Source organism: Arvicola amphibius, chromosome 13 (genome assembly GCF_903992535.2).
Source record: "Arvicola amphibius chromosome 13, mArvAmp1.2, whole genome shotgun sequence".
In the NCBI taxonomy this organism is placed as follows: Eukaryota; Metazoa; Chordata; class Mammalia; order Rodentia; family Cricetidae; genus Arvicola; species Arvicola amphibius.
The window spans coordinates 2455377-2482200 of NC_052059.1; the positions used below are offsets into that span (position 1 = coordinate 2455377).

Below are 26824 nucleotides of genomic sequence, written 5' to 3' on the forward strand. Positions count from 1 at the left end.
ACACATGTATATATGCATATTACATATATGTATACATGTATAAGCATAGTTTTATATTATTTTTGTTACTTTCCAAAATTGGCAAATAAACCATAACTGTTCACATGTACTAGTTTCTAGAATTTCGAGACATGATGAAAAACGACATTTAATTAGGACATACTGCTAATAAGTAGCACATATACTATTAAGCCAAGTAAGTGAGGAGCATTTTATTAGCTAAAGTTCTGGCACACACAATGCTGTGTATCTCCATCATTTCAACGGTTTTATCACGCTGTCGGCATAAATTTAAACTTTTTCTTTGGCTGATGCTGAAGCCACAAATCAGATCTAGAATCATGTAATTTAAGAGATAACTATAAACATTACACTAAGTCTTAACTAAGGACGGCATCTGAAACAAGGGTCCGGAACAGTGCTGCACGACTGTGATCCCCATTCTGGAGCCTGAGTGGGCGGTTACAAGCCAGCGGCCATCTTGGGAAAAAAGGGAAGAAGACTTTACTTCCGAGTTTGGCTGGAGATGTAGCTGGAGGCAAACCGCACTTGCTTAGCACTCAGGAGACCCTGGGGTGCCAAATGCGCAAACACAGACTACAGGGAAGGTCGGTTCACTCTGAACCTCAGCAGAAACATCAAATAACTTACTGCAAACTTCCTGCTCCCGTATCGTCTCTCAAATATTCTGAAGTTATAAATAAGAAGACCACTGCAGAAAGTGTCTTTCAAGTCAAGGCAAATAATCCTTCCGCATATCAGCCTCCAAACCTAGACAGGGATGAAAACAACCGCAGGTGAGTGCGATCTGCTCAGGCCCCTGACACACTGTCCAGCTTGAGCTCTTGGCGGTTACCACGCACATGCAAAAGTAAACTCAGTAGGCCTAATGTTAAAGCGAACCCTAGGTTCCCTCCAATGGTCACTATAAGATGCATCTTGTTACAGCAACAGAGAACTCCTTGTAAAAATGTCACCAGTCAGAGCACCTGCTACCAAGCCTGACACTGTGAGTTCAATCCCGAGAACCCACATCTCAATAAAAGGAGACAACTGATTCCACCATGGCATGCTCACCACCACACACACACTCGCGTGCACACACTCATGCCAACCGCACTACCAAAGCAGCCCACAGCTGTCTCTGCTCCAAGATGCCAGGCACTTTGTCACCGTGAACTCCAAATTCTCACAGCACTGGACTGACCCAGGGAAGGCCACGAGACTCATCTCCCTGCCTACTCACTGAACCGTCAGCACCGGAAGTCTCTGGCCAAGGTTCAAGAGGAAAAGGCCCTGAAAATGCAGGAGTACCACCACAGGCAGCCACGTCACAGAGCCCACAGCTGACACAACAGTACCACAACCACTGTGCAACTCTAGGCCAGCAAAGACGACCCCAGGCTGTGGGCTCAGAAGGCTGCTGGGCTCAACTACGTACGACGGCAATGCCTGTCATCAACGTAGAGCAGCTAAGGGACAACTGCACACTGTGGTCAAAGCATCCTGACACCCACCAGGACAATCTGGGGAGTATGACAATTAAGACCACAGTTACTAACATGCAGTGAGCTGTGCTTAATGTCAAAAACAGCTGGTAACTAGTCTTGAATAATTCGGGCTTTATTGCCATCCTCAGGGATGTGGTGTGCGGATACCTGTCATCTGACCCTGTGACAAGATGAACACCCTATCACCCACCAAGCCTGTGTCAGCTCTCCCGTGACACCTGCTGTACAGACCCGAGGGGCTGGACTCCACTGGGCACCAGGGGCAGAACACCCTCTCTTTGGTACTATTTCAGCTGCCCTTCCTCCCAGACCTGCTAAAAACATCCCCATGCTCCCCAGGGATGCCCACCCAGTCTTGGTCCCTCTTGGTTTATCATCACCCAAGGATCTAGCACAGACTTGGTTCCTCACAGTCCCCTGCTCTTATTTGCGTGTTTAGAATTCCCAGGGCAGAAGTGAGACTCCTCACCGCTCCAAAGCACTTCCTGCGAGTGCACCCAGATGCCCGAGAAGATGCCTGTGGGCAGCAGGTGGGCCAGAAGAAACCCAGGAACTGGGGGCTCTACTGCTGTGGGACACTGCTCTTGTACCCTGTAAAGATTAGTCACTTGTACTGGCTTAATAAAATGGTGATTGGCCAGTAGCCAGGCAGGAAGTAAAGACAGGGCAACGAGAACAGAATTCTGGGAAGAGGAAAGGCTCAGTCTGCAGTCATCAGATGCAGAGAAAGCAAAATAAGAACACCTCGCTGATAAAGGTGCCAAGCCAGGTGGCTGACACAGACAGAACTGTGGGTTAATTTAAGATGTAAGAGTTAATTAAGAGAAGCCCGGGGACCAGTGGGACGGAACCCTCTGTCAACACTCTACATCTCTTCCAGAAGTTCTCAAGGCTGACCTCACACTAGAAATCCTAGGGATTGCTTTTTTAAAATTAACATTAAAAATTAAAATCTTTAATGTCCATCAATTGCTCTTTTATATATAATTAAAATATTTTCCTTGGCCGGGTGGTGGCTGCACGCACCTTTAATCCCAGCACGTGAGAGGCAGAGGTGGGATCTCTGTGAGTTCAAGACCAGCCTGGTCTACAGAGCTAGTGCTAGGACAGCTCCAAGGCCACAGAGAACCCTCTCGATAAACCAACATATATATTTCCTTTTTCTTCTTTCTACTGTGAAAGTAACTGGGTCGTGTACACACGGTACCTATGGAGACCGAAGAAGACGCTGGATCCCTGGCACTGGAGTTTAAGGTGATTGTCAGCAAAGTTACAGGTGCTGGGAACTGAACCTGGGTCTTCTGCAAGAGTAGTGAGTGCTCTTAACGACAGAGCCATCCCTTCATCCGTTCTTACTCAGCTGGCCTAGGGTGAGATTCCATGCTCATGTGTATGTTCTGTGTGTGGTGTGCGTATGAATCTAAGTGTATTTTTCCTGAGCCCGAGGTGACGGTGACACAGAAGCCTCCGTCTACTGTGGCAGAAGCAGTGACACGGGTAACGGACAGACGGACACTCACGGGGACTCTGCATCCACTGTAGGCAGCGGTGCCAGTCATACCACAATGAAGGAAGAGGTAAGTGAGCTGAGACAACAGTTTATGCTCAGGGTGGGGCAAAGGAAGCCGCCAGGGCACCCACGCAGCTGGTCCTAACATCCTGACCCCCACACAAGGCCACTCATCAATCTAGAAAGCAGAGCTCTGCTCTTTCCAAGAGAAAAGTGATTCCTCGTGGTTTAGCTCTGTGATAGAAACAACAATCGGTGTATCATAAGCAAAGGAACTTGAACCATCTCATCAAACACACAGGCTGAGACAGTTTTTGAGAATGTTAACTGTGCCTACTTGAAAGGTGGGCTCTCTCCTTCCACCATGTGGTCCCAGTGGGGGAACCCAGGTTCTCAGACTTGGTGGCCTTTTATGACAGAGCCATCACACTAGCCCTAAACTCTCTTCACAGTATAAATTGCATTTCCATGAGTAAAACCTAGGATACAAACTTAGGAGTTCAGCAAAAGGTAAACCTGCAATTTCTCCATTATAACCTGCACTGCTGAAAATATCCGCAAATGTAACTAGAAAGCATGCTTGTCAACACAGTATTAGGAATACTTGTTACAGACTTGGGGACTTTGTGCTCAGCCCTAAATGAGGTATCTATCTCACGCTACGCCCTCCTAAGGCGTAGGTAGCACTGCCAACATGGGGAGGGAAGACTGTGAGCCAGGTCTTGGGGAGAGGACACGCCGAGGCTGCGGCACTCCTGACTCGGGTGGTGGCCTCAAAAGGACCTGGATGGAGAGGGGCTGAAGAGGCCCTGGTCCCAGCTAAGGCACTTTTGGCAGCTGATGGCCTTTGAACGGTTTTCTGTAGAGGTGTGACCCCGACGGGCTCTGGGGAACGGCCCTGCGTCCATGAGCCGACGTGCAGCGGTACCTGGACTCCGCTATGGGGGGGAGGTTAGGAGAGCAATGTGGTGGGCATGGGCCTGAGGAGCTGCACGGGAGAGAAAGACTAAATATAATTAAAATACAAGGATACTCTTGAAGAACAACTTTAAAATACTGCTTTTGAAACTTCAGGGGTTTTGAGGGGCTAACGAACTGAAGGAAGAGGAGGCAGGTCTAGAAAAACATCCCCTCTCCTCCCGGAGGCTAAAGGAGCAGTGTGCCTACCTGCAAGTCGTTCTTGACAGCATGGAGGTCGTACACGAAGAACTCCTGACAGTGGGGCAGCAGGAGGGGCAGCAGGGACAGGGCACTGGGGACCAGCAGGAGACTCTTCGACAGCGGAGCCTTGTCTGGGGGGAGGAGAACACGTCCAGAATGACTGGGATTTAGAAAGCAAACACAAGCAAACCCCATACATATGAAAAGCGGGGTAACTGACTGCTCTGAACGAAAACGAAGGCCGAGTCCAGAAGGCCCGGCATTTGGCTCTTACTAAAACGTCTACCAGCAGTTATGGCCAGGGACAGAAGGCAGGCGTGACCCTCTGCTGGCACTCACACAGTAAACACCCAGTAACCTCCGTACAGCACCAGACAGGAAAGGGTGAAGAACCTTCCAGCAGCTGGCCCCTGAGGATGACGGAGATTCACACATTGGTTTGAAAACTTTTTAAGGGGTTTAAGCGCTAACAGTGCTCGCTGAAGGGGTCTCCTGAGGTGTTTCCACTGTGAACACAGGAGGAGCCCCATCAGGTGTCCCATGAGGGCCCTGGGGACCGCCGCCTCATTGTAGGCAGACATCAGCTTTGTGGCTCCTTGGTACTGAGGCGACAGGTGACCAAGCATGTGACTGTGGTGGCAGGAACTGAGACATTCCGGAAGACTTGCTGCAGGCAAAGGACTTCCCGTGACAAACCTCCAGGTCATTTCATGACACGTCACAGGGAAAGGAAAGTCCTGGAAACTGAGCCAAGCCCAGGTGTGCGACAAGTCACAAGTTCTTATAGACACAGAGCAGAATGTCTTGAGCACTAACAATGTCTGCACAAGACACAAAGCACTTACAACTCAATGTCTAATATTTTTCATAAGTTATGGTGTATTAAATATTAATGTTACTACTGTCCATTTCCCTGCACATGGAGGTCAGAAGACAGCTGGTGACTGTGGGCTTTCCCTCACCACATGGGAGGCAGGGCTTCAGGGCTTCAGTGGCAGAGCCACCGACCCCAGAGACGTTTTAAAGTTAAAACTACGTACACTTACAACAACCAAGTGTGTGCACACATGTGTGCGTGGGTGCCTTCTCCCACACCTAAGTGACCAGGCAAGCGCACGGGTGCAGAGGCCATCCTCCTCTCCTGCTCGGTCACATGCTGTCTCACTGGACCTGAACTGTGCCATCTGCACTGGACACTGGCTAACAAGCCCCCAGGACCCCTCTACCCCACCCCTAGCCTGGAGCCACAGCGGCACAGGCCCACGTCCAGCATTTCCATGGGAACTGAGGACCTGAACTACGGTCTTTAGCTCGTCACTCACTGGGTCTGCCCTCAGCTAAGACACTTTGAAGATCATCAGGACGACACAAACTTTCGCCCGGTTTCAGCTACCACAGCCACTGGGCTCCATCTTCTCTCCTGGGACAACACCTGCATACCCTACCTCCCGCTACCTCACCCTTGCTCCCCAGACGGCACTCTGGGCCGCCTGCCTCCAATCCCAATGGGGTCCCCTGCTCTCTGGATCCTCTGCTGCACCGTGCTCTGCACCTCACTTCTTCCACACAGTGGCTCCAGTTCTGCTGGAAGATGTCTCCAGACTTCTTTCAGTGTCCCCCACTCTGCGGCACTCCTCAGGGTGTGGAGGACACATGCCTTACCCTGCAGAGCACAGCCCCTCTGACAGAGGACATTTCCAACTCACTAATGGCAAGGCCCCAGGAGACATCACTGAGGGTCCCTTTCAGATTCTGTACCTTATTCATTAGAAATTCCCTGCGGGTAGATTTATCCGTTACAGATGGTGCTGTGGTTATGGTGTTTGTGCAAGCATACAGAAATAGCCCAGCTATTTCCTCCCGGGTGAGACCCTGCACACATCTATACCGGAACTGCCATACAGTATTGCTCTCTCCGCCAAGACTTGCCAGATCCCAAACCTAACAGAGCGAGCACCATCCTGCCTGGGGCCTCAACAGGACAGGAGGACACACGTTGAGACCACAGCCAGCCTTAGACTCGCTGGAGCCACAGAAGTCTCTGTTCTTCTAGCCTGCAGAAGGGGAAATGAGAGTTTACCCATAGAGTATCAGAATGCATGAGGGCTCGGTGGTAGGCACTCCCCTTTCTCCCCACTCCGCTCTCCCAGTGACTGAACAGGGTGCCTCGGCTGTCTCCCTAATCCATCTCTAAAATCACTAAACACCTGCTATAAACCACGCATGTCCCTAGGTCCTGGGGTTCAGCAGGGCTGTCAGGACAAAGGCCTTACTCTTATGGTGTTATGGTGCACACCATCCACAGGAGAGAAGAAAATAAACAAAGGTAGACATATATGTCAGCTGGAAGCAAATGCTGCAGAAAACCCAAGCAGGCAAAGCCCGAGGTTACTACCCACTATGCATCCCCAGGGGCTTCCCACGCACAAGGAGGTGTTGCTAATACACACTAAATGCATTAGGTGTGGCAATGTGACTTGCTTGAGCCAGGGAAACCTAAGATATGTTACTTCCAGCCACACTTAAAGCTAGTGATACATTCATGTTCTGTCCTTCACCAGAGCTCAAGACGGCAGCCACCCCATCAGACAGATGTTTCAGCTGAAGACGGGCGTAGGGCAGATACCCTACCCCCAGGTGATTCTCAACGGCTGGGAAGTGTTCTTGCTCTTGTAAACCAGGCCTCTGATACTCAGCCTGAGGAGTGGAGTGCCAGCGGAGAGATAGCCAGGGGAACCTTTCTCAGACGTAATATTTGAACAGAGACCTTAGCAAGTAGGCCTTGCAGTCTGTAGGGGAAGGAGCTCTACCAAATGAACAGAAAGTATACACGCTCTAAGAACCACAGTCAACAGGCAAAGGGCCGTGCACACACAGAAGGACACATGCTCTAAGAACCACAGTCAACAGGCAAAGGGCCATGCACACACAGAAGGACACACGCTCTATGAACCACAGTCAACAGGCAATAGGGCCATGCACACACAGAAGGACACACGCTCTAAGAACCACAATCAACAGGCAATAGGGCCGTGCACACACAGAAGGACACACGCTCTAAGAACCACAGTCAACAGGCAATAGGGCCGTGCACACACAGAAGGCGGGATAAGCACACAGCACATAGGTGGGTCCTAGGGCCAAGGACGTGGGGGGCAACAAGTAGAACCTGAGGCACAAGGAGGTTTTCAGCCTCCCCCAGGGTGGCAGGATGTCTATGGTGGGGAAGGGTTAGGGAGAGGGATAACACCATCCATGATACGTCATTTGAGATTATGGGAAGACAGAGGAGTAGAAGCCGGGTCCAGTCAGGAGGCTGCTAGGATGATCCAGGTAAGGAACAATGACACTCACCCAAGGAGCCCAGGAAAGAAGGCTGCTGGGCACCTACAGGGACCTGTGCCACCATCCTGACTGCTCTATACAAAATTTAAATGTGGACTTGGGTTCACCAGCTCCAGCTGACTTGTCAGACCACTGCATCTAATAAGACAGAGACATGTTGCCAAATACTCCAAGAAGTCACAAATTCTAAAGGTATACTTCAGTTTTAAGAAACACATCCGTTAGTTCCCACTACAGTTCCTCCAGAGCACAGGTTCCTGGCGGCTGCTGAGTCTGGCATGCTCGCGGCTGCAGCCAGGAATCCCGAAGGCACTCGGTGGGTGTCTATTAGATGGAAGGGCTTGGATGGAGAACAGGTACTTACCCAACTGTCCTGTGATAAATACACAAACAGAAACAGCCACGTGTATACAACGGGATTTAATTCAGCCACGAAAGGGAAAGGAATTCTGATCCGTGTTTGTTACAGTATCAGTGAACCTGAGGACACTGAGCTGACTGAAATCAGCCCATCACAAGAAGACAGCTCCAGCAGAAACCGAGCATGGCCCCTGGTGTGGACAGCTCCAGCAGAAAACCTAACGTGGTCCCTGGTGTGAATAGCTCCAGCAGAAAACCAAGGGTGGCCCCTAGTATGGACAGCTCCAACAGAAACTGAGCGTGGTCCCTGGTGTGGACAGCTCCAGCAGAAAACCTAACATGGTCCCTGGTGTGGACAGCTCAAGCAGAAACCGAGCGTGGCCCCTGGTGTGGACAGCTCCAACAGAAAATACCTGAGTGTTTCCACAGCACAAATAACTTGAAGGGTTTTACTGTTGATGCTCCTTTTAAAAGGTCACAAATCTGGGCGGGTAAGGAAGAAAAGATGGGTCTAGGAAGAGCTGAGCGCTAATTATTATTAGCTGGAATTTCCAGCTTGGAGGCAGTGTTCCTGACCACATCCTCAGCACGCCAAGCAGCAGCTCCCTGGAGCTGCCTCATTCCAGACTCCGCCCCTGAGATGCCTGGGACCACGCCTACCATATCTTTAAGACCCAGCCCATAGACCTGACAGGGTCCTACTCTGTTCTGTCCCCTGCCTTCCTGAGAGTCACCAGGGAGTGCTCTGCTTTGCAATGCTGTTTATTAAATCTGGATTTATTAATTTGGTTTTATTTGGCATATTGCATCGGCAGTGGAGGAACCCAGCAACTGGGGATTCAACATTTAACAATTATGAACAAAATGTGTTGTACAAGACTCTCAAAGAACTAGTAAACCTTTTAAGACTACATTATCAGGTTGGCTCCCACCAAGTGACAGATCAGTGAGGATGTTATAAGGAGCTGCATAAAGGTATCTAGAGGTATCACCCATCACCTTCCACCCTTCAATAGTCTAGACTGGCCTCTGGGGGGTGGGGGTGGGGGGATCCTACTGGAGGAAGAAGTGAGCACAAACAAAGGTTGACCAAACAGCACCCAGGGGACAGACGGAATGAGAAAGGAGGCTGAGCAGACAGAAAGGGTGCATGAGAAGTGGCTGACGGCAGTCACGCCAGTGGCATCCCCTGGAATCTAATACTGATACAACCATATCCTATGTTATATACCATGCAGCATACCGTGAGTACCCACAGGCCAGTGGGATCCTTACCTTGCTGCAGATAAAGAGAAAGACGTGTATACAGCCACAAAAGGCACTAACATCTTACAGTGGTGCATGTCAGTAACAAGTAAACGCAGTTCTGCATGGAGACAGCGCAAAGAATCCAGACTGCGGAAAGTGTAACCGTGTGACGGATACACACTAATGCTGACACCATCAAAATGACAGCTCCGGTGTTGATATGAAATGCACCCCAGAGGCTGTTGACAGACGGGCCCCCGTGCAGCAGTGTGAGGTGACTGGGTGCTATGGGGCTGGGCCAGCGCTGGACAGCCTGTTGTAGAGGTGTGACCTGGCCCTGCTGTGGGATATTAGTGTAAGATGTGCTACATCTGCTTGTGCCGTGGGACATTTGTTTAATGATGCACAGATGGGTTGCATTCTTTTATGCTGCGTTTGTTTAACTCTGTGAAGCTGTGTTACTCTGCCTGTCTAAAACACCTGATTGGTCTAATGAGCTGAACAGTCAATAGCTGGGCAGGAGAGAGATGGGTGGGGCTGGCGGGCAGAGAGAATAAACAGGAGAAATCTAGGCTTGGAAGAAGAGAGAAGAGGAAGAGGAGGAGAGGAGGACACCAGGGCCAGCCTCCTAGGCACACGGGCAGCCACAGAGCAGGCAGCAAGCAAAGAGAGGAATATAGATAGAGAAGGGTTAACGCCAGAGGAAACACAGACGGGGTAAGTTAAGAAGAGCGGCTAGAAACAGGTCACGCTAAGGCCGGGCACTCATAGGTAAGAGTAAGCTCTGTGTGGGAGCCGGGTGGTGAGCCCCAACACCCTCCATCTCCTCTCTCCTCCTTCCTTCCCTCACCAACGCCCCGCCTTACACTTCTCCCCCCATCTTTCCACCCATCACTTCTGGCTGCCATGAAGCAACCTCTGCCATTACGTTCTCACCACCATGGTAGTGCCTCACAAAGTCCAAAGGCAACGGAACCAACTAACCACACTCACACGCACACACACGCACACATACACATACAGACACGCATGCACGCACACACACGCGCACACAAACACACACGCACACATACAGACACACATGCACACACACAAACACGCACGCACGCGTGCACACACACACTCACACGTGCATATGCTCACATGTACACGCTCGCACACACGCACACGACACTGAAGACTCAGGCCACAGCAAGTGCCATGGATATGCACAAAGCTTGTTTATCACAGAGATACTCTCCTTGCATTGTCTGTATTACTGTGAAAACAGCGTCTGTAAATATCCAGATGGAAAATGGAAAATTAAATTATGTTCTATGCGGAAGATGGAGTGACATTCAACACTAACAAATGGGTAGTATAAAAATACTTCATGCCTTAAAAAGATGTTCCTAAAAATAGTGTCAGTGGCATTATAATACAGTCCTTTAAAAAACAGCACAAAAATAGATGTTCTGTAAAGCATCTACCAAAATACTAACAATGACAATGATGGTCTATTCATGAGATGTTTTGCTTTTCACACAAATCTGTTTTGATTTTAAAAAGTAATTTTTAACTAGCTACTTATTCGGGGAAAAGTTCACCATATCCTCACACTCGGAGCTCAGGCATGTCACTAGCTAGCTTCCTGTCTATGAGTAGGATCAGAAAGTAGTTTGCACATCAGAGCCCAAGCAGTAAACAAACACGCTTTTAAAACAGACATCTCTCTACCTTAGAAGACAGGAACGCTATGGCTGAAGGAACAGACCATGCACTAATCTGAGTGAGTCAAAGGGATCCATCTATGGCAAACATGGCACAAAACACCACAGTTAAGACTTCTTGGGGCCATTTGGCTCTTACTTCTCTTTGGTATGATCGAGGCTCACCACCATTATTTGTGGCAATTAACACCCCTCAGGCTGAGGGGGCTGACCATGAAATAATGAGTATAATGACTCCATTCCTGGTGGATATCCCATGACGCTACCGTCCTGATAAAAGGCCTTCCCCGGTCTCCTGGGGGGGAGGAATTCACCACTCACAGACCTCAGGTGAAGAAATGGGCTAGAAAGCTTAAATAACTTTGTCCCAGGTCACAGTTTGATAGTTAAGGGGCTGCTATTTGAACCCGGTCCTGCCTGACTATAAAAAACATGTTTCTAATATCTACCAAGAGAATATACTTTATATATTTACTCTTAAATGTAAGTAAAGTTTTGATCTTCAACAAGTCAAACATAGAAAACCATGACTCATAAATTCCACTCCTAGACCATATCCAGAACAGTGAAAGCAGGACCTCAGGCAGAAGCTGAGACGTGAGTGCTTAAAGCAGAATTGTCATAACACGTAAGACACAACCAAGTGACCACCAACAACTGAAGACATATAAACAAGACACACTCCACACAATGCAACATTGCCTGGGGGAGAGGAGTGGCATCCTGGTGCCTGCTACCATCAGGGGCAAACCTCACAGCACAATATAAACACAGCAACAGCAGCAAGCAAATGCTTTAAAAGGCTGGAAGGAGAAACCTGCTGTGTGAATTTTCCCTGAATATTTTGAGCACAGAAGACACTAACCACAGGTTTTGCTTAACCATGTGGGCTGTTACAGAAGAGTGCTAGCTGCAGACACAACGGGGAGCAGCAACCTGGTAACTGTGCCTGCCCCCACATCTGGCCTGCAAAAGTACACGTCAAAAAACCCAGTGTGGTTCACACCCTTCAAGCAGGGGCCACCAAGCCCCACCACACACACTCATCTTCCCATTAATGACTGTTTAACTAGTTGGTAAGGTTCTCGGGCTTCCCATAAAAAAGGGATCATTTAGTATCTCACAAAGTCACTTTCTCACGATTTTTTTATGAGAAAGGGATTAAACAAAAGCAAGGTGTACAGTAAGCCACCCACGAGGAGAGGTGCCTTCAGCTTCCTCCACAATTTAGTTCCCAGGCCACTCAGCTTCCTGGGAAGGATCCTGAAAAACTTGTCTCTGGTGACCATGTTGCAATTTGATTAATGTGTGCTTCTGGTGACCAATTCCACGGAGACCACTCTAAGAATGCCCAGAAGCCAAAGGATCCCGGTTTACTACAGCTACACTCATTTCCCAAGACTGTCTTCAAAGGTTGGAAACAAGACTGGAAGCCATCATGGAAGATCTTTTGTCCCTTATGCACTGGGGAGAATTCTGTGATACAAGGCACCTGCCTCATTGGCTGCTCCTTACCAAGTGCCCAGGCAGACCCTAGCTGCTGTACCAATGGTTGTATCAGGAAAATAAACAGGATAAAAGTGCTGAGAAGGTTCTAGAGCTAAAAAAAAAAAAAAACCAGGAATGAGAACTTGTCCTCAAAAGGGTGTTTATCTAAAACACCTAGACAGGATGAGTTGAGGGCAGGGGCAGTAAGTTTTAAAGGGTGTTCTCAGACAGCAGTGCAGGCTGAGGCCGGCTCCCAGGTCACAGAAACGCGCATCAGGCCTGTGAAGCATCAGCAGCCGCATCAGACACCACATCTGACTCGGGGCTACCACTGTGCTCAACCCTAGCTGTGCTCAACGCTAGTCTAGTTGGCTTTATGCTCACTGGGGAGACTTAATGTAAACACTCACCCCTTCATTAGACATAAAAGGCAGCAGCTGTTAAGTGTGCTAATCAGAGGAGAAACACGGTTACAATAAAAGAATTGTAAAGTGAGAAGGGGTAAGGACACACATGTTTCTTAAACACAGGGTAAGCCCTTCGATGGCAGACACAGCTCACAAAAGTGAGTCAGCACGCTTGTGCAAAGGTGAGTCAGCACGCTTGTGCAAAGGTGAGTCAGCATGCTTGTGCAAAGGTGAGTCAGCACGCTTGTGCAAAGCTCTCCGCCTGCACAATAACCTGTAAGAGATAAGGAAACACAATTCCAAAGTGTGGAAATATGAGGTGGGTGGCAAAAAAATGAGTTACTGTTTTTAGAACCTGGGCCCAGTCATGCTCAGTAGCCCAGGCAAGTGCCCCTTGGCACACACTCAGAAGACCCTGTTGCCAAGCAACAGTGCCAGGTCACTCACCTCAGGAGAAACCAGAAATCTGGACATGTGTGAAGTCCGCGGTTGTGAAATCGCAGCAGATAATCCCCTCCCAATGTTGGGGAATATGACTTTACGGTGTGTCTTTTGTTTATGCTGCACTTGTTCAACTCTGTGAAGCTGTGGTTCTTTGCCTGTCTAGAACACCTGACAGTCGTGATAAAGAGCTGAAGGCCAACAGCGAGGTAGGAGCAAGGACAGGGGTGCTGGCAGGCAGAGAGGATAAACAGCCGGAGAAGAGGGGCGAGAAAAGGAGAGGAGGACACCGGGGCCTGCCACCCAGCCGCCCAGCCGCCCAGCCGCCCAGCCGCCCAGCCGCCCAGCCGCCCAGCCACCCAGCCACGGAGCAAGAGTGAAAGTCAGATACACAGAAGTAAGATAGGAAAAAGCCCAGAGGCAAAAGGTAGTTGGGAAAATTTAAGAAAAGCTGGCAAGAGACAAGCCAAGCTAAGGCCGGGCATTCCTAACTAAGAATAAGCCTCCACGTGTGATTTATTTGGGAGCTGGGTGGCGGGCCCCACAAAAGACCTAGAGAGCAAAGAGTCAAAGGAGCAAAAACAAGTACATCCCAACCCTTCCACAGCCCTCTATGTCAGACCTGTGGCTTGCCCATTCCCCATCTGTGGACGCACTGCTGAGGTGGGCATCCATCAGTAATGCCAGCGCAGGACAGGGCTGAACCTGGCAGACCACGGCCCATGAGAACGCTACAGATGAAAACCTGGCCATGCTAGACCTGCCAGGGACCGCTCCAGGCATTCAAACACTCAGCACCTCACCCGAAAAAGGAAGGTCAGGCAAAGGCACAGAGCTACAAGGACACGCTAGGACATCAGAGGAGACACCTTCGCTCACTTGAAAAGACACATGTGAAACACGCGTCTGCAGGGTAGAGAGGCCCGAGTCTGACTGGAGAGCTTGGGTGATGAAAGGGCCCATTCTCTGTGAAAATTCAGAGGAGCATCAAGCTAGAAACCACTGGAGTCTGGGCTTCTACGTGACCTCCTAGTACCTCACTGGTCTGTGAGCTGAAGGAAGAAAAGGTCCCACTCAAACCTCAACCCCAAACAAGTGAAGAGTCAAATGCAGAGAGGGGAAACAAATTCCAGCCTGACAGTGAAGCGGGACCCTTGTCCAGCTGTTCTGAGATCACAACCCCCAAGACACCAGAGACGTGCAACCTTTCAGATGCAGCCAGGGCACAGGGAGCTCTAGGTGCAGCTCCCCGCACAGTGCACTCTGCCCGGCAGGAGCACTGCGGAGTCCGCCCCGTTCTGGTACCTTCTGCTCTGTTAGTTATGAGTTCCCACACTGTAACTTGCATGCATAAAGAGTTCTCTATCACTGCATTAAAAGAGTCATTGGTAATTGGAGATGCTAACTGCAAAAGTAAACACACTTCTAACAGGACGGTCACTCTAGTCTACTAACTTTATTGTTGGCTAAAAAATCCTGGCCTGCGTCCTGTTCTCTGTTACGATGGGAAGCTGATCTATTAGACAGGTGTTTATACGAACACTCTGAGACTTCTCTTTAATATAGCTGTGACTAAGAAAGACTAAAGGGTCTTTACTGCTGGGCCCAGCGCTGTCTAAAGCTACCTCCCAGTAAGAGCGATGCCACAAGCACGTCAGTGGGCCACTTGGGCCGTCCATAAAACCCTCCCCAAGCCTACTCCCACACTCTTTCCCACAAACAGCTGGACTGGGAAGAAGGCTTGCTGGCAAATAAAATCCTACAAAATTCTACAACGGAAGCAGCACATGCAGGGCTGGAAGTCTCCAAGGAGAAGAGAGCGTGGGGTGACGTCAAATTTCAGAAAAGGTAATAGGGCAACAGGGAAGAGGGTAGGACCCTGGAGATGACAGAGAGGGGACAGGGAAGAGAGGACACTGGAGATGACAGAGAGGGGACAGGGAAGAGAGGACCCTGGAGATGACAGAGAGGGGACAGGGAAGAGAGCAGGACACTGGAGATGACAGAGAGGGGACAGGGAAGAGAGGACACTGGAGATGACAGAGAGGGGACAGGGAAGAGAGGACCCTGGAGATGACAGAGAGGGGACAGGGAAGAGAGCAGGACACTGGAGATGACAGAGAGGGGACAGGGAAGAGAGGACACTGGAGATGACAGAGAGGGGACAGGGAAGAGAGGACCCTGGAGATGACAGAGAGGGGACAGGGAAGAGAGCAGGACACTGGAGATGACAGAGAGGAAACAGGGAAGAGAGGACCCTGGAGATGACAGAGAGGATACAGGGAAGAGAACAGGACACTATAAAGAAAGAACTTCACTCAGAAACAAAAGTCAGAAGAAGAGCTGAGCCCATTCAACTGGGACGGCTATCGAGTTCTCAAAACCATCTGTCAGCTCCTGCCCAACCTCTGTGCCTTATATGGAAACAAACTCGTAAGTCTTACTCACTGAAAAGGGTCTATAGTCTGCCTGAGGTTTGAGAAATAGCCCTGCTCGGTGAAACGGTCTACCACAAAAGAAGACTCATACTTTAGAGTAAAGAACCAGTCACATGGTACTAAAAAAGACCAGTCAGGCAAGCAGCTGGAGACTGAGTGGCCTGGCTGGTCACGTGCTTGACTAGCATGCATGAAGACTGGGGTTCCATTCCCCAGAAATGTATCAACCAGGATGGCAACACCATGCCTATAATCCCAGGACTCAACAGGGGGAGGCAGGAGGGTCAAAAGCTGTCATTCCGGCAGGCTAAAGCAGGGGCATCTACCTGGGACATGAGACTCTGTCTCAGAGAAACGCTGCCCTTGCAGAGGACATGGACTGTTTCCTCGCACCCCCGTGGGGTGGCTCATAAGCACCTGGAACTCCACTCCCAGGGATCTGGTGCCCTCTGTCCTCCGTAGGCACTTGTGCACATGGTGCACATACTGACAAGCAGGCACACACAGAAACGCTAGGCAACTGAAGTTCACAACCCGTGCGTGGAGAGTTTACTCCAGCAGGTGCCACAGAAAGTGACGCGAGAGTCTGACCTCGTGTGGAGAGTTTACTCTAGCAGGTGCCACGGAAGGTGACACAAGAGTCAAGGAGCAGCAGCAGAGAAGCAGGAACCGGAAACGGCACAGAAAGAGACCGCTGGGCTCCTGTATGCCTTGCAGGGCAATCTCCTTCTGTCCCGAGTCCCGGCCCTTGGATCCACAACAAATACACAATCATAGGAGTGTTAGGAGATCTAGTGACTTGTTTTCCACATAAAAATCAACCCAGGGAAGGAAACACAGAGCTTAGGAATTTGTTCCTGGGCTGATTTCTTTTTCTGTTGTTGGTTTATTTTTGAGACAGAATGTCACTGTGTAGCCCTGGAACTCACAATAGGCTCACTGTTCATTTTCATAGTAGAATCTACTGATTATGCCAAAAAATCGATCAATTAAAAATATTTGTGTATATTCTTTGAAATTATGCAAATAGTATGTAAAATACAAAAATCAAAACTGTAAGGTAAATGGCTAAATCACACACAAAAAAGTGAAAAAGACTCACTATCCCAGCTCAAGAACTGCAGGTTCTTGAAGAGAACATGGATTTTAACATTTAACACGTTAACATTTAACGTGTCCATTGATGAAACTGTTTAAATTATCATGCTCAATGGTTACAAGTGTGCAGTGAGGAAGACCCGCCCTCCACGGCTGACACACGCAGAGGACACAGCTCTCACGGCTGACACACGCTGAGGACACAGCCCTCACGGCTGACACACGCAGAGGACACAGCTCTCCACGGCTGACACACGCAGAGGACACAGCCTTCCACGGCTGACACATGCAGAGGACACAGCCCTCACGGCTGACACACGCAGAGGACACAGCTCTCCACGGCTGACACACGCAGAGGACACAGCTCTCACGGCTGACACACGCAGAGGACACAGCTCTCCACGGCTGGCACACGCAGAGGACACAGCTCTCCACGGCTGACACACGCAGAGGACACAGCCCTCCACGGCTGACACACACAGAGGACACAGCTCTCCACGGCTGACACACGCAGAGGACACAGCTCTCACGGCTGACACATGCAGAGGACACAGCCCTCCACGGCTGACACACGCAGAGGACACACGGCTGACACACTCAGAGGATTCAGCCCTCCACGGCTGACACACGCAGAGGACACAGCTCTCCACGGCTGGCACACGCAGAGGACACAGCTCTCCACGGCTGACACGCACAGGATACAAGCTTCCTATCCCAGTTTGGCTGTACAGACCAAGAACTGTACAATGTTCCATTCTTTGCTCCTATAATTTCATAACTGTGATTATTCTTTGTGGGTGACTTCAAGAATATGACCACTGCCATAGCACACACCTTTAACCCCAGCAGATGGGGTTAATCCACCAAAGACAGGTGGATCTCTGTGAGTTTGAGGCCAGCTGGTCTCTACATAGTGAGTTCCAAGTCAGCCAGAGCTACACACTGAGACCCTGCCTCAAAAAAAAAAAAAAAAAAAGTTGTACTGGTGAGAGGTGGGCAGTGGGTTAAGAGAACCGGCTGCTCTTCTAAAGAACCCAGGTTCAATACCCATCTGGCCTCTTTGGGCAACCAGAAACACATGTGTGCACAGATATAAATGCAGCAAAACTCCCATACACATAAAATTTTAAAAATAGGAATTTTTTTAAACAAATAATAAAGTTGTCCTTTAAAAAAAGAAAAAGCTGGGCAGTGGTGAAGCACACTTTAATCCCAGCACCCGGGAGGCAGAGGCAGGTGGATCTCTGAGTTCAAGGCAAAGAACGTGACCATGAGCTCGGGGCATAACTCAGAGGCAGAGAGCTTGCCTGGTACTCACTGGAAAACCACCAAACAACAAACAAGTCAAGGAGGACAGAAAAGAGAAAGAGCGATGTGATCCTAACTTCCATAGACATTCAGCTTGATGGTTTCTCCATGGAAAACACTGAAGGGAAACATTGTCGGGGGAGAAAATGCCATGAGCAAGCAAACCTGTGATTTCACATATATGTAACGCTGTGTCTCAGAGAAGAGAACACACCATGAATAGCCAAGGAAAAGCTGCAGCCAAGCTACCAGCGCTGTGTACACGGGAGAGCAAGCGACTGCACGAGACTGGCCCTTTCTGCACTAGACATTTGTCTGATTTCAGCAAGCACGCTTCAATTCAAGACAAAACCAACATCACAAGTCAGCTTTAGGGATTATTAATGTGGATAAATTCACTTAAGGTTAAAACTTTAAAATGGAATCTATGACATTAATACTTGCCACAATTTTGCTTTCAGAAATGTTTACATACAGGAGAGAGCGGAAGGAGGAATGAGGTAAAAGCAAAGATGTCTGATGAAACCTCAAAGAACTGAGTTATTACACTTACCTAAAGTTACACGCAGTGTGTGTGTGTGTGTGTGTGTGTGTATGTGTGTGTGTGTGTGCACTTTTTGTCATATTTTTTTATTTATTTACATTTGGTTTTTCAAGACAGGGTTTCTCTATGAAATAGTCCTGCCTGTCCTGGAACTCACTCTGTTGACCAGGCTGGCCTCGAAATCACAGAGATCTGCCTGCCTTTGCCTCCACTGCCCAGCTAATATTTACTTTTATCAAATGAAGCTAAGCCACTTGTCTGACAGTGCTCCCCACTTTCTGACAACCACAAGGCCAGGCATGAGAAGCATACATGCAAACTTCTGGGCAGCTAGTCCAAGTGACTCCCAAAACAATGCCATCTCCCTAGTGCAAAACGACCTTTTCATTATGGATTTGCTCAGAGCCTTAGCAGTATTAATTTTCACTGCCAATCATTAAGTAACAGTACAGACAAATATTAGTGCCTGCTCTGTGGGCTCCTCTGCCCATCCTGCACAAGAAGAATGCCGGAAAGTGCTATCCTCGCTCCCCTAACGCCACTTACTGCTTTCACCACCAAACCCTGGTTGCTCCCTGAGCATCTCCTGTGTCTCCACCTGGACTCTGAAGACACTTCAACACTCACCTTCCAAACAAACAAGCTTCTCCTTCTCTGCATTTCCCACTTTAGTGAGCGGTAACCCAAGATCATAAACCGCCACCTCGGATCCCTTCTCCTCCCCTCGATCTACAGGGCTTGACTGACACACTACCCAGCTCAACACCTTTCTTTCCACTCCTCCCTAGGCTGTGGATACCGGTTGGTTTTTACCATCTTGGCATAAACACAGACACATCTAGGGAGAGGGGTCTCATGAAGACTTCTGCCTCCATCACATCAGCTTGTGGGCAGGCCCAGCCCCCAATGGGTGGAACAAAGGAAGCTGAGCCAGTCACAGACAGCACGGTCTCTGCCTCAGTTTCTACTACAGGCTCCAGACTTGAGCTCTTGTCCTGCCTCCCCTTCATGTGGCCTGTAAGCTGAAATGAATAAACCCTTTCCTCCAAGTGGCTGTCAATCACGGTGTCTTTATCACAGCAGTGGGAACGAGGACACTGTCCGTTCTCAGTGTTACCATCTTAATCAGGCCTTCGGCATTTCCCCACAAGACCGGCTATTCTCCCTCCCTTCCTGCAGGCCCATCTCTCGCCTTGATGCTCGTTTAACTGACTCTCGGAGAAAGCATTTAAAAAGACAGATTTCAGAAAGCTGAGAAGGGAGTCCAGATTTGGGTAGCCAGATCAGCCCTTCGGAAGGTAACTCTGAGACGGGACCCAGAAGGCATGTAAACACACTCTGCGCTGGCTGGAAACTTCAGCTCCGCTGCTGGAAACCACATCCCATTTTCTTCCACCATGAGCAGCAGACTCAACACCGGTCCTAGACCTTGTCGCCTCCTCCCGCACCTCAGGACTCTTCACCCTCACAGGCCCCACTGGGTCAGGTCCAACAGTGTTAACAATGCCCCAGATTGTCTCTCTGGATGTGAGCTCTCCTGTGATCACCGCAAAGCGCAGCTCCCCCATGTGACCCATTCACGAAATGCATCTCCAGTTCACCGTTGCCTCTCTGCATCCTACTCACTCCTTGGTCACTGCAAGCTCACTTATCTCCATGACGACGGGACAAGCTGTTCTGGAAAGGTTCTGGGGTGCCCCTTCCTTCCAAAAAAGACCACATTTCTGACTTGGTTTTGAATCTTGGCAGCGTTTGTCTATGAACTGCTCCTTCCCTTGAATCTTCACACATGCACACACACCATCCTTGGCCGCTCCTCGGGCAGCTTCCCCAACTGTACTGCTTCTCGCTCACAGACATTCTAACGTCTACAGGTTGTGGCCCCAGTTCCTGTCGCACCTTACACTGCCCTCTGAGGACTTCATCTCAGGACTGCTCACTCCAGCCATCAACACACCCCTAGTTCTTTACCTCTTGCATCTTGACCTTGTCCTGCCGTGTTTAGCGCTCTCCACTGTTGGGCCTAACAAACGTTCACCTCAATCAATCAATCCATATCAGCTCAAATACTGCTTCTTGCAAGCAAGTCGGTCTCTCCCCCACCAGACACCCTGTAATAAACACACTGCCCTGAGCACAGCTGTCCTGCTAGACACGGAAGTCCCTGGGAACTAGACCAGAGATGAGAGATGGAATACATCAAACATGTAATTAGTGTTTTCTGTGTGCATCATACACAGCAAATATATACTGTGATGCGAATGAGTATCTCATATTAATAAAATGACTGCACGTATGATTCCGTGCAGACTGGAGCGACAGAACTATGCACTACTCACAAGCACATTTAACCAATCCTAACTGACACACAGCAGGCCCTCCCCCGGCTCACAGCCCTGGCAGCACACGCCTCCTTCAGAATGCTGTACACAGTCTGCTGCACCTGCGCTGATCTTCATGCACGCTGCCTCCTTTCTCCAAAACGATCTTCTGTTGCAGATATTCGTTGACACTGTAAAGATGTGTGTGTCTCTGCCTAAGGCACCTTCTGATTGGCTTAATAAGAGCTAAATGGCCAATAGCTAAGCAGGAGAGATAGGCGGGACTTCGGGCAGAGAGTGGAATCTAGGTGCTTGAAAAATGCCAGCCAAATGCGGAATGATTCGGGCACCCAGAATGGGACAGAGGTAAAAGTCATGTGGTAGAATGGAGATTCATAAAAATATGGGTTAATTTAAGTTATAAGAGCTAGTTCAAAACAACTAAGCTAAAGACCAAGCTTTCATAATTAATAATACGTCTCCAGGCCATTATTTGGGAGTGCTGGCAGCAGAAAAGAAAGTCCGACTACAGCTTACATGCCTGGCTCCTTTACATGCCCAAGGCTTCTTCCCTACACACCTCTGCCTTGACTGCACGTGACACCACTGGAAGGTTTTGATTACTTATTAATCTATTTCACGGTGGATTCCTTTATTCTCCACTTTACCATCTAGATAAACCACACACGGTTTCAGGAGGTACTCACACCTGCTGAGTGAATGGGGGTACACTAACAGACACCTGCTGAATGAATGGTGTACTCAACAGACACCTGCTGAGTGAATAGGGGTACACTAGCAGACACCTGCTGAATGAATGGGGTACCCAACAGACACCTGCTGAGTGAATGGAGTACCCAACAGACACCTGTTGAATGAATGGTGTACCCAACAGACACCTGCTGAGTGAATGGGGTACCCAACAGACACCTGCTGAATGAATGGGGTACCCAACAGACACCTGATGAATGAATGGGGTACCCAACAGACACCTGCTGAGTGAATGGGATACACTAACAGACACCTGCTGAATGAATGGGGTACTCAACAGACACCTGATGAATGAATGGGGTACTCAACAGACACCTGCTGAGTGAATGGGGGGAATAACTCTAACAGACACCTGCTTGAATGAATGGGGGGAATAACTCTAACAGACACCTGCTTGAATGAATGGGGGGGTGGTGTTAACATTAAAGCGTCCTTATCTCCTAATTACAACGTGAGAAAGATGCAGGTGCAGGAAATCTCTCTCTCCACCTCTAGGGAAGGCAGAGACGCTCACCCTTCCTGAGGACACTCACTCAGGAGCAGACCTCTGCTTCACCACACAGCTGTCAAGCTGCCTATCTGAAGGATGTCACTCCACGGGGTGGTTACACGGGAGAAAACGCTGACACAGGAAAGCCACTAGCATTCAGGACCTGAACTGGTTCTATGGGATGGAAATAACTGGTGTAGGAGAACCACCACGCTCTACAGTCAACGCAAGCCCTGTGTTCCCAAAACCAAACACACATGGGCCCTGAATACCTGTTAAGTGTACACAGAAAGCAGGTCCCACAAGGAAAAGCCATCCCATTAACTGCTACACTCTGACACGCTTATTTCAGACGGTGAGGAGAGCCGAGCTACCTGTGCCATCGGTAACAAGGAACCACCTTTCCTAGAGCTCTGCCGCTTCAACCTGGACTACCTAATCCATAGCATGGTACCACTTGCTATTAATCAGATTTCTCCTGCATGCGTGTGTGTGTATGTGTGAAAGTTGATGTTGGATGTCTCCCTCAATCACGCCTCACTTACTTATTAATTTATGTACTTACTTATTTTGGGGGGTGCACAGTCTCCCACTGGACTTGGAACTTAGCAGCTTAGCCAGACTGGCTGGCTAGCAGCCCTGGGGATCCTGTCTCCCCCTCTCATTGGCAGGGTTACAGACACACACTGCCATGCCTGGCTTTTACCTGGGTACTGGAAATTAGATCTTCACGCTGCCCGTGTAAGCATCTTACCTGCTGAGCCACCTCCCCAGCCACTCTCTCACTTTTTAACACTGACGTGTATGTTTGGTGGAAAAGGATGCCTCAATGTGCCAAGAACAACTAAATCGAAGAAATTTACTGCCAATGCCATATCCACCTACTGACCGTAGCCCTTGGAAAGACACACTACCTTATTCCTCCAACAAGCAGTTTGAAGATGAACTCACCAGTAGCTCTGATGGATCCCATAAATCAGCTATGAAATATGACGGAATCGTAAATAAACATTAAACCCATTTCAAAGCCTAAGGTGAGACGGGAGAATGGTCTAGGATGATGTCGTTGGCTCTGGCAGTTATTCACTCAGCTCTCTGCACGACTCCTGACATTCACAACAGAACGTACTTTTCTGGAGACGCCAGGCACTTCTGTGCTCTGGCAACAGAAACTTGGCATGCGGAGATGGGAAGTACCAACAGCGATAAGTAACTGCGAATTGAAGCTTGTTCAAACAGTTTGCTACTGGAGTATCAGCGCCTAATCTCAACACTGTGTAGTTAGGAGTCCGCTCTCTCTAAAGTCAATTCAACACAGTGGGTGTGGGGGAGAAGAGCTTCGGAGGCTGAAACTTCTCGGCCCTCTACCTCCTGACCACCGCTGACACTCCATGCGGGTGCAGCTGATTACATCCAGGAGCAAAGCGTGCGCTCTGTCGCCAAATGACTTCCTAACTGCACTTTAAAGCGCTTTAGTCAGTTTTCCAGCTCCCCAAAACTCTTCAGGGACAAAGGGGAAGAAGTACACGAGAGTTAAAACTGAGGGGGCAGACAGATCCTGGTGGGGAGGGTGAAATTGACACGTTCCAGGAGTCAGGTGGGTCCCAAAGCTGCTCGTATGAATGAAAGGGGAGAGGGAAGCGGGCAGGATTCCTGCGTCGCCCCGACGGGGATGTCGTCCAGCCCCGCACTAGAGCCAACAAGGGCGTGCGTGGGCCTGGGCCACGAGAGCTGCGGGGCAGCCGGCCGGACCCCAACTGCCCAGCCCACCTGCAGCAGGGCAAGAGCTGCTGCGAACCGTGCCCCGGGAGGCGCCGGGAACCGACTGGACGTGACGCCCCTCTCGGCCTTCGGAGCTGCGGTGGGGACGGCACCCGCTCCCCGCCCCCAGAACTGCCAAGGCTCGGACGCGGGACGCAAGGGGCCCCCTAGCCTTTTGCAAAGCCGAGTCCCCGGGGCCCCAAAGCCGGGTCCGGGAAGTGCCCAGGACGGAGCGAAGAGAGCCCCAAGGATGGAGAAGCCGGTACTCACAAAGCCCACTGGAGCCGGTGCTGGTGAACATGGTCCCGCCGGGCCCGGAGCCCCCACGGGGCGTCAGGGGGAGGGGAGGTGGAGGTGGAGAGCCCCCCAGCGACCGCGCAAGCGCACTCTCAACCCGAGAGCAAAGTCGGCCCGGCGAGGCGCTCCCGAGCCGCCAGGAGGAAGGCGCATGCGCGGCCCGTGGGGCGAGCACGCTCGGCCTGAGTCCTCCCCTTCCTGCTAGGACCGGAAGTGCGTGCGGGCGGGCGGGTCGGACGCTCAGATCGTGCCGGTAGTCCCGGCTGGTCTGGGAAAGGCGGCTGTAGACGCCAGGGTTTCCCGGTGCAGAGCTTCTGCTCGCAGGACGGGCAGTGGCAGTCGGTCCTTCCGCAGTAGAGTACCGGGCCGTTCTCGAGACCGCCGGCCTCGGTTTGCACGCATGCTCAGTACCTCCGAGCAGGCCGCGGGGCTCAGCGAACCCGGGTCTGAGAATATAGTTTGAGCTTCCGGTGACCCGCCGTAGAAAATTGTTTTTAATTTTTTTTTTTAAGACTATGTACTATAGAGAAGTTGAAAGGACATGCCACAGAAGTATAGGCAGAATGCTTTCTAAAAATCTTGAGAATTTTTGGGGTTTGGCCAACATGTTAAATCTGGGTTTAGATTTGTAAAATATCTTTAGTTCGGTAGGTCAGACTATTCACATTATTCCAGAACGTAGAGGCGTGAGTGATTTTTTATGCCATTTAGCCATTATTTTTAGTTGATTTATAAGCGTGAAGTACATTTAACTTTGTTCTTCCAATTGAGGTTTGTTTTTTTTTTTTTTGCCGGAAATGATTGTCCGAAGGTCTGTGATGTTTGCAGCCGTAGGGTTTTCTAGTTAACCAGCGCCAGGCAAAACGGCTGGAACTGCGAGGCAAAGAAGTAGGCGTTAAGGCCGTTCCCTAGCTGCCGCTCATCTTAAAGAAGCTCCCATTTAAACTTTGGCATTGCATGAAAAAGGGGAAAGATACCTACTGAATCTAAAAGGGCCACTGGAATACCTGCTTTTCCAAATCCAGATCTCTTCTGGGTGAGCTTTCCTTAATGTACTCCTTCCAAAACAGACCACAGCAAACTGAAACGGGAAGTACACAGGAAGCCCTCCTGAGCCAGACATCAAACGCATTCTTCCCTAAAATGGTTTCCCTTGGAGAGCACCCGGTGTCAGAACACATTTGAGTGTGTACTGGACCTTTTTGTCTATTTTAGCTAAGAAATGACCATCAGATGATGAAATAAATGAGATGACAGAAGTAGTTTATAGAGATTTAGGGGAAGTTTCAAAGTCATATTATTGTCTCGAAGTTTTGTTTTGGAATTTAATCTTACGTGCTTCAGACCTATATATTATTGATATTTACACTTTATAAAAGGTTATTATCCAATAGGAACAAATTCAAGTGCGTGCCTCATTCTGCTGAACGCTGAGAAGTGTTGAGAAGGATCTGGGTGAAATCTGAGGCGATCGAAGCTTAGCTGTGAACCGAACGGCAGTTGAATATAGTGACTTATATCAAAATAAAAACTTGGCTGTCAACAAGTGCACGATTCGTAGGGAATGAACACTGAGGAGAAATTTTATTTCCCCATATTGCCAGCAATGGAGTAGTTGAAACTTGAAAGCTGGAAGTTATTCCGCAGGAGCCCTTGTTTCCTCTTCCAGTGCCAATGTGCAACATCGGAGCAGCTGGTCCGCTGGCCACCTGGGCTTATGAACAACCAAAAGGTAGCAGAGCATCCACCGGGAAAGTCGGTGAGCCAGGGAGCCGGTGATCGACACGCTGAGCCGCCAAAACTTTTACTGAAAAACCCACACGTCCTTGAATGTTGTCAGTGCCTTTAACAAAATTAACTCCTCAAATAAAAGATCCTTCGTGAAGAGAGGTTTGTCTTGTTGTGCATAGGAAACAAAGCATTTCCCCCCCAAAAAAATTGTTTTAAAATATCTACTCTTTAACACATATAATTTTGTTTCTTTAAGTAAAAAAGTTAAGTAGTTATATCAAAATATGAGACAACTGGATATATATTTTACTTATATCAGAAGTGTTAAATCTTAATTTAACACTTAGGGTATTAAGCTGCAAACAAGGTTGATATTTTTAAAGAAGAATTATAACATTTTCAACAAGTTTAATCATTTTCAGAGAACTTTTTTTTCACAACTCCTATCTCTAGATTAGGCTAGTTCTGAGGACAGTGGCTTGGAGTCATATTAAATAAAAAGATTTTGGCCGGGCGATGGTGGCTCGCGCCTTTAATCCCAGCACTCGGGAGGCAGAGGCAGGCGGTTCTCTGTGAGTTCGAGACCAGCCTGGTCTACAAGAGCTAGTTCCAGGACAGGCTCCAAAGCCACAGAGAAACCCTGTCTCGAAAAACCAAAAAAAAAAAAAAGATTTTATTTAGTGTGTATGAGTGTCTGCTTGCATGTATGTATGTGCACCATGTGTGTGCCCAGTGTCAAGGGAGGCCATCAGAGGACATCAGGGCCTCTGGAACTGGAGTTACAGGTGGTCGTGAGTGACCATGTGAATGCTAGGAACCAAGCCTGGGTCCTCTGGAAGAACAGCCAGTGCCAGTGTTCTCAGCCACCGAATCAACTCTAGCTCC

The 26824-nt window shown here is 49.4% G+C and overlaps 1 protein-coding gene and 1 long non-coding RNA gene across 2 annotated transcripts in view; one reads left to right on the forward strand and one right to left on the reverse strand.

Annotated features, from left to right (window-relative positions):
• The window catches only part of Ubac2 (UBA domain containing 2), a 135238-nt gene extending 110876 nt beyond the window's left edge, over window positions 1–24362 (reverse strand). Inside the window, exons 1-3 of the mRNA XM_038310109.1 lie at window positions 24182–24362; window positions 4189–4313; window positions 652–771 (exon numbers count right to left, since the gene is read on the reverse strand). Of these exons, the coding sequence (XP_038166037.1) occupies window positions 652–771; window positions 4189–4313; window positions 24182–24212 (276 nt within the window). The 5' untranslated portion in view covers window positions 24213–24362. The remainder of the gene's footprint in view (window positions 1–651; window positions 772–4188; window positions 4314–24181) is intronic.
• A 685-nt stretch (window positions 24363–25047) lies between these two features.
• On the forward strand, window positions 25048–26093 carry LOC119800410. The gene is made up of 2 exons (XR_005283018.1): window positions 25048–25244; window positions 25603–26093. It is a non-coding gene; the product is annotated as an uncharacterized LOC119800410 (long non-coding RNA).
• The last annotated feature ends 731 nt before the right edge of the window (window positions 26094–26824 follow it).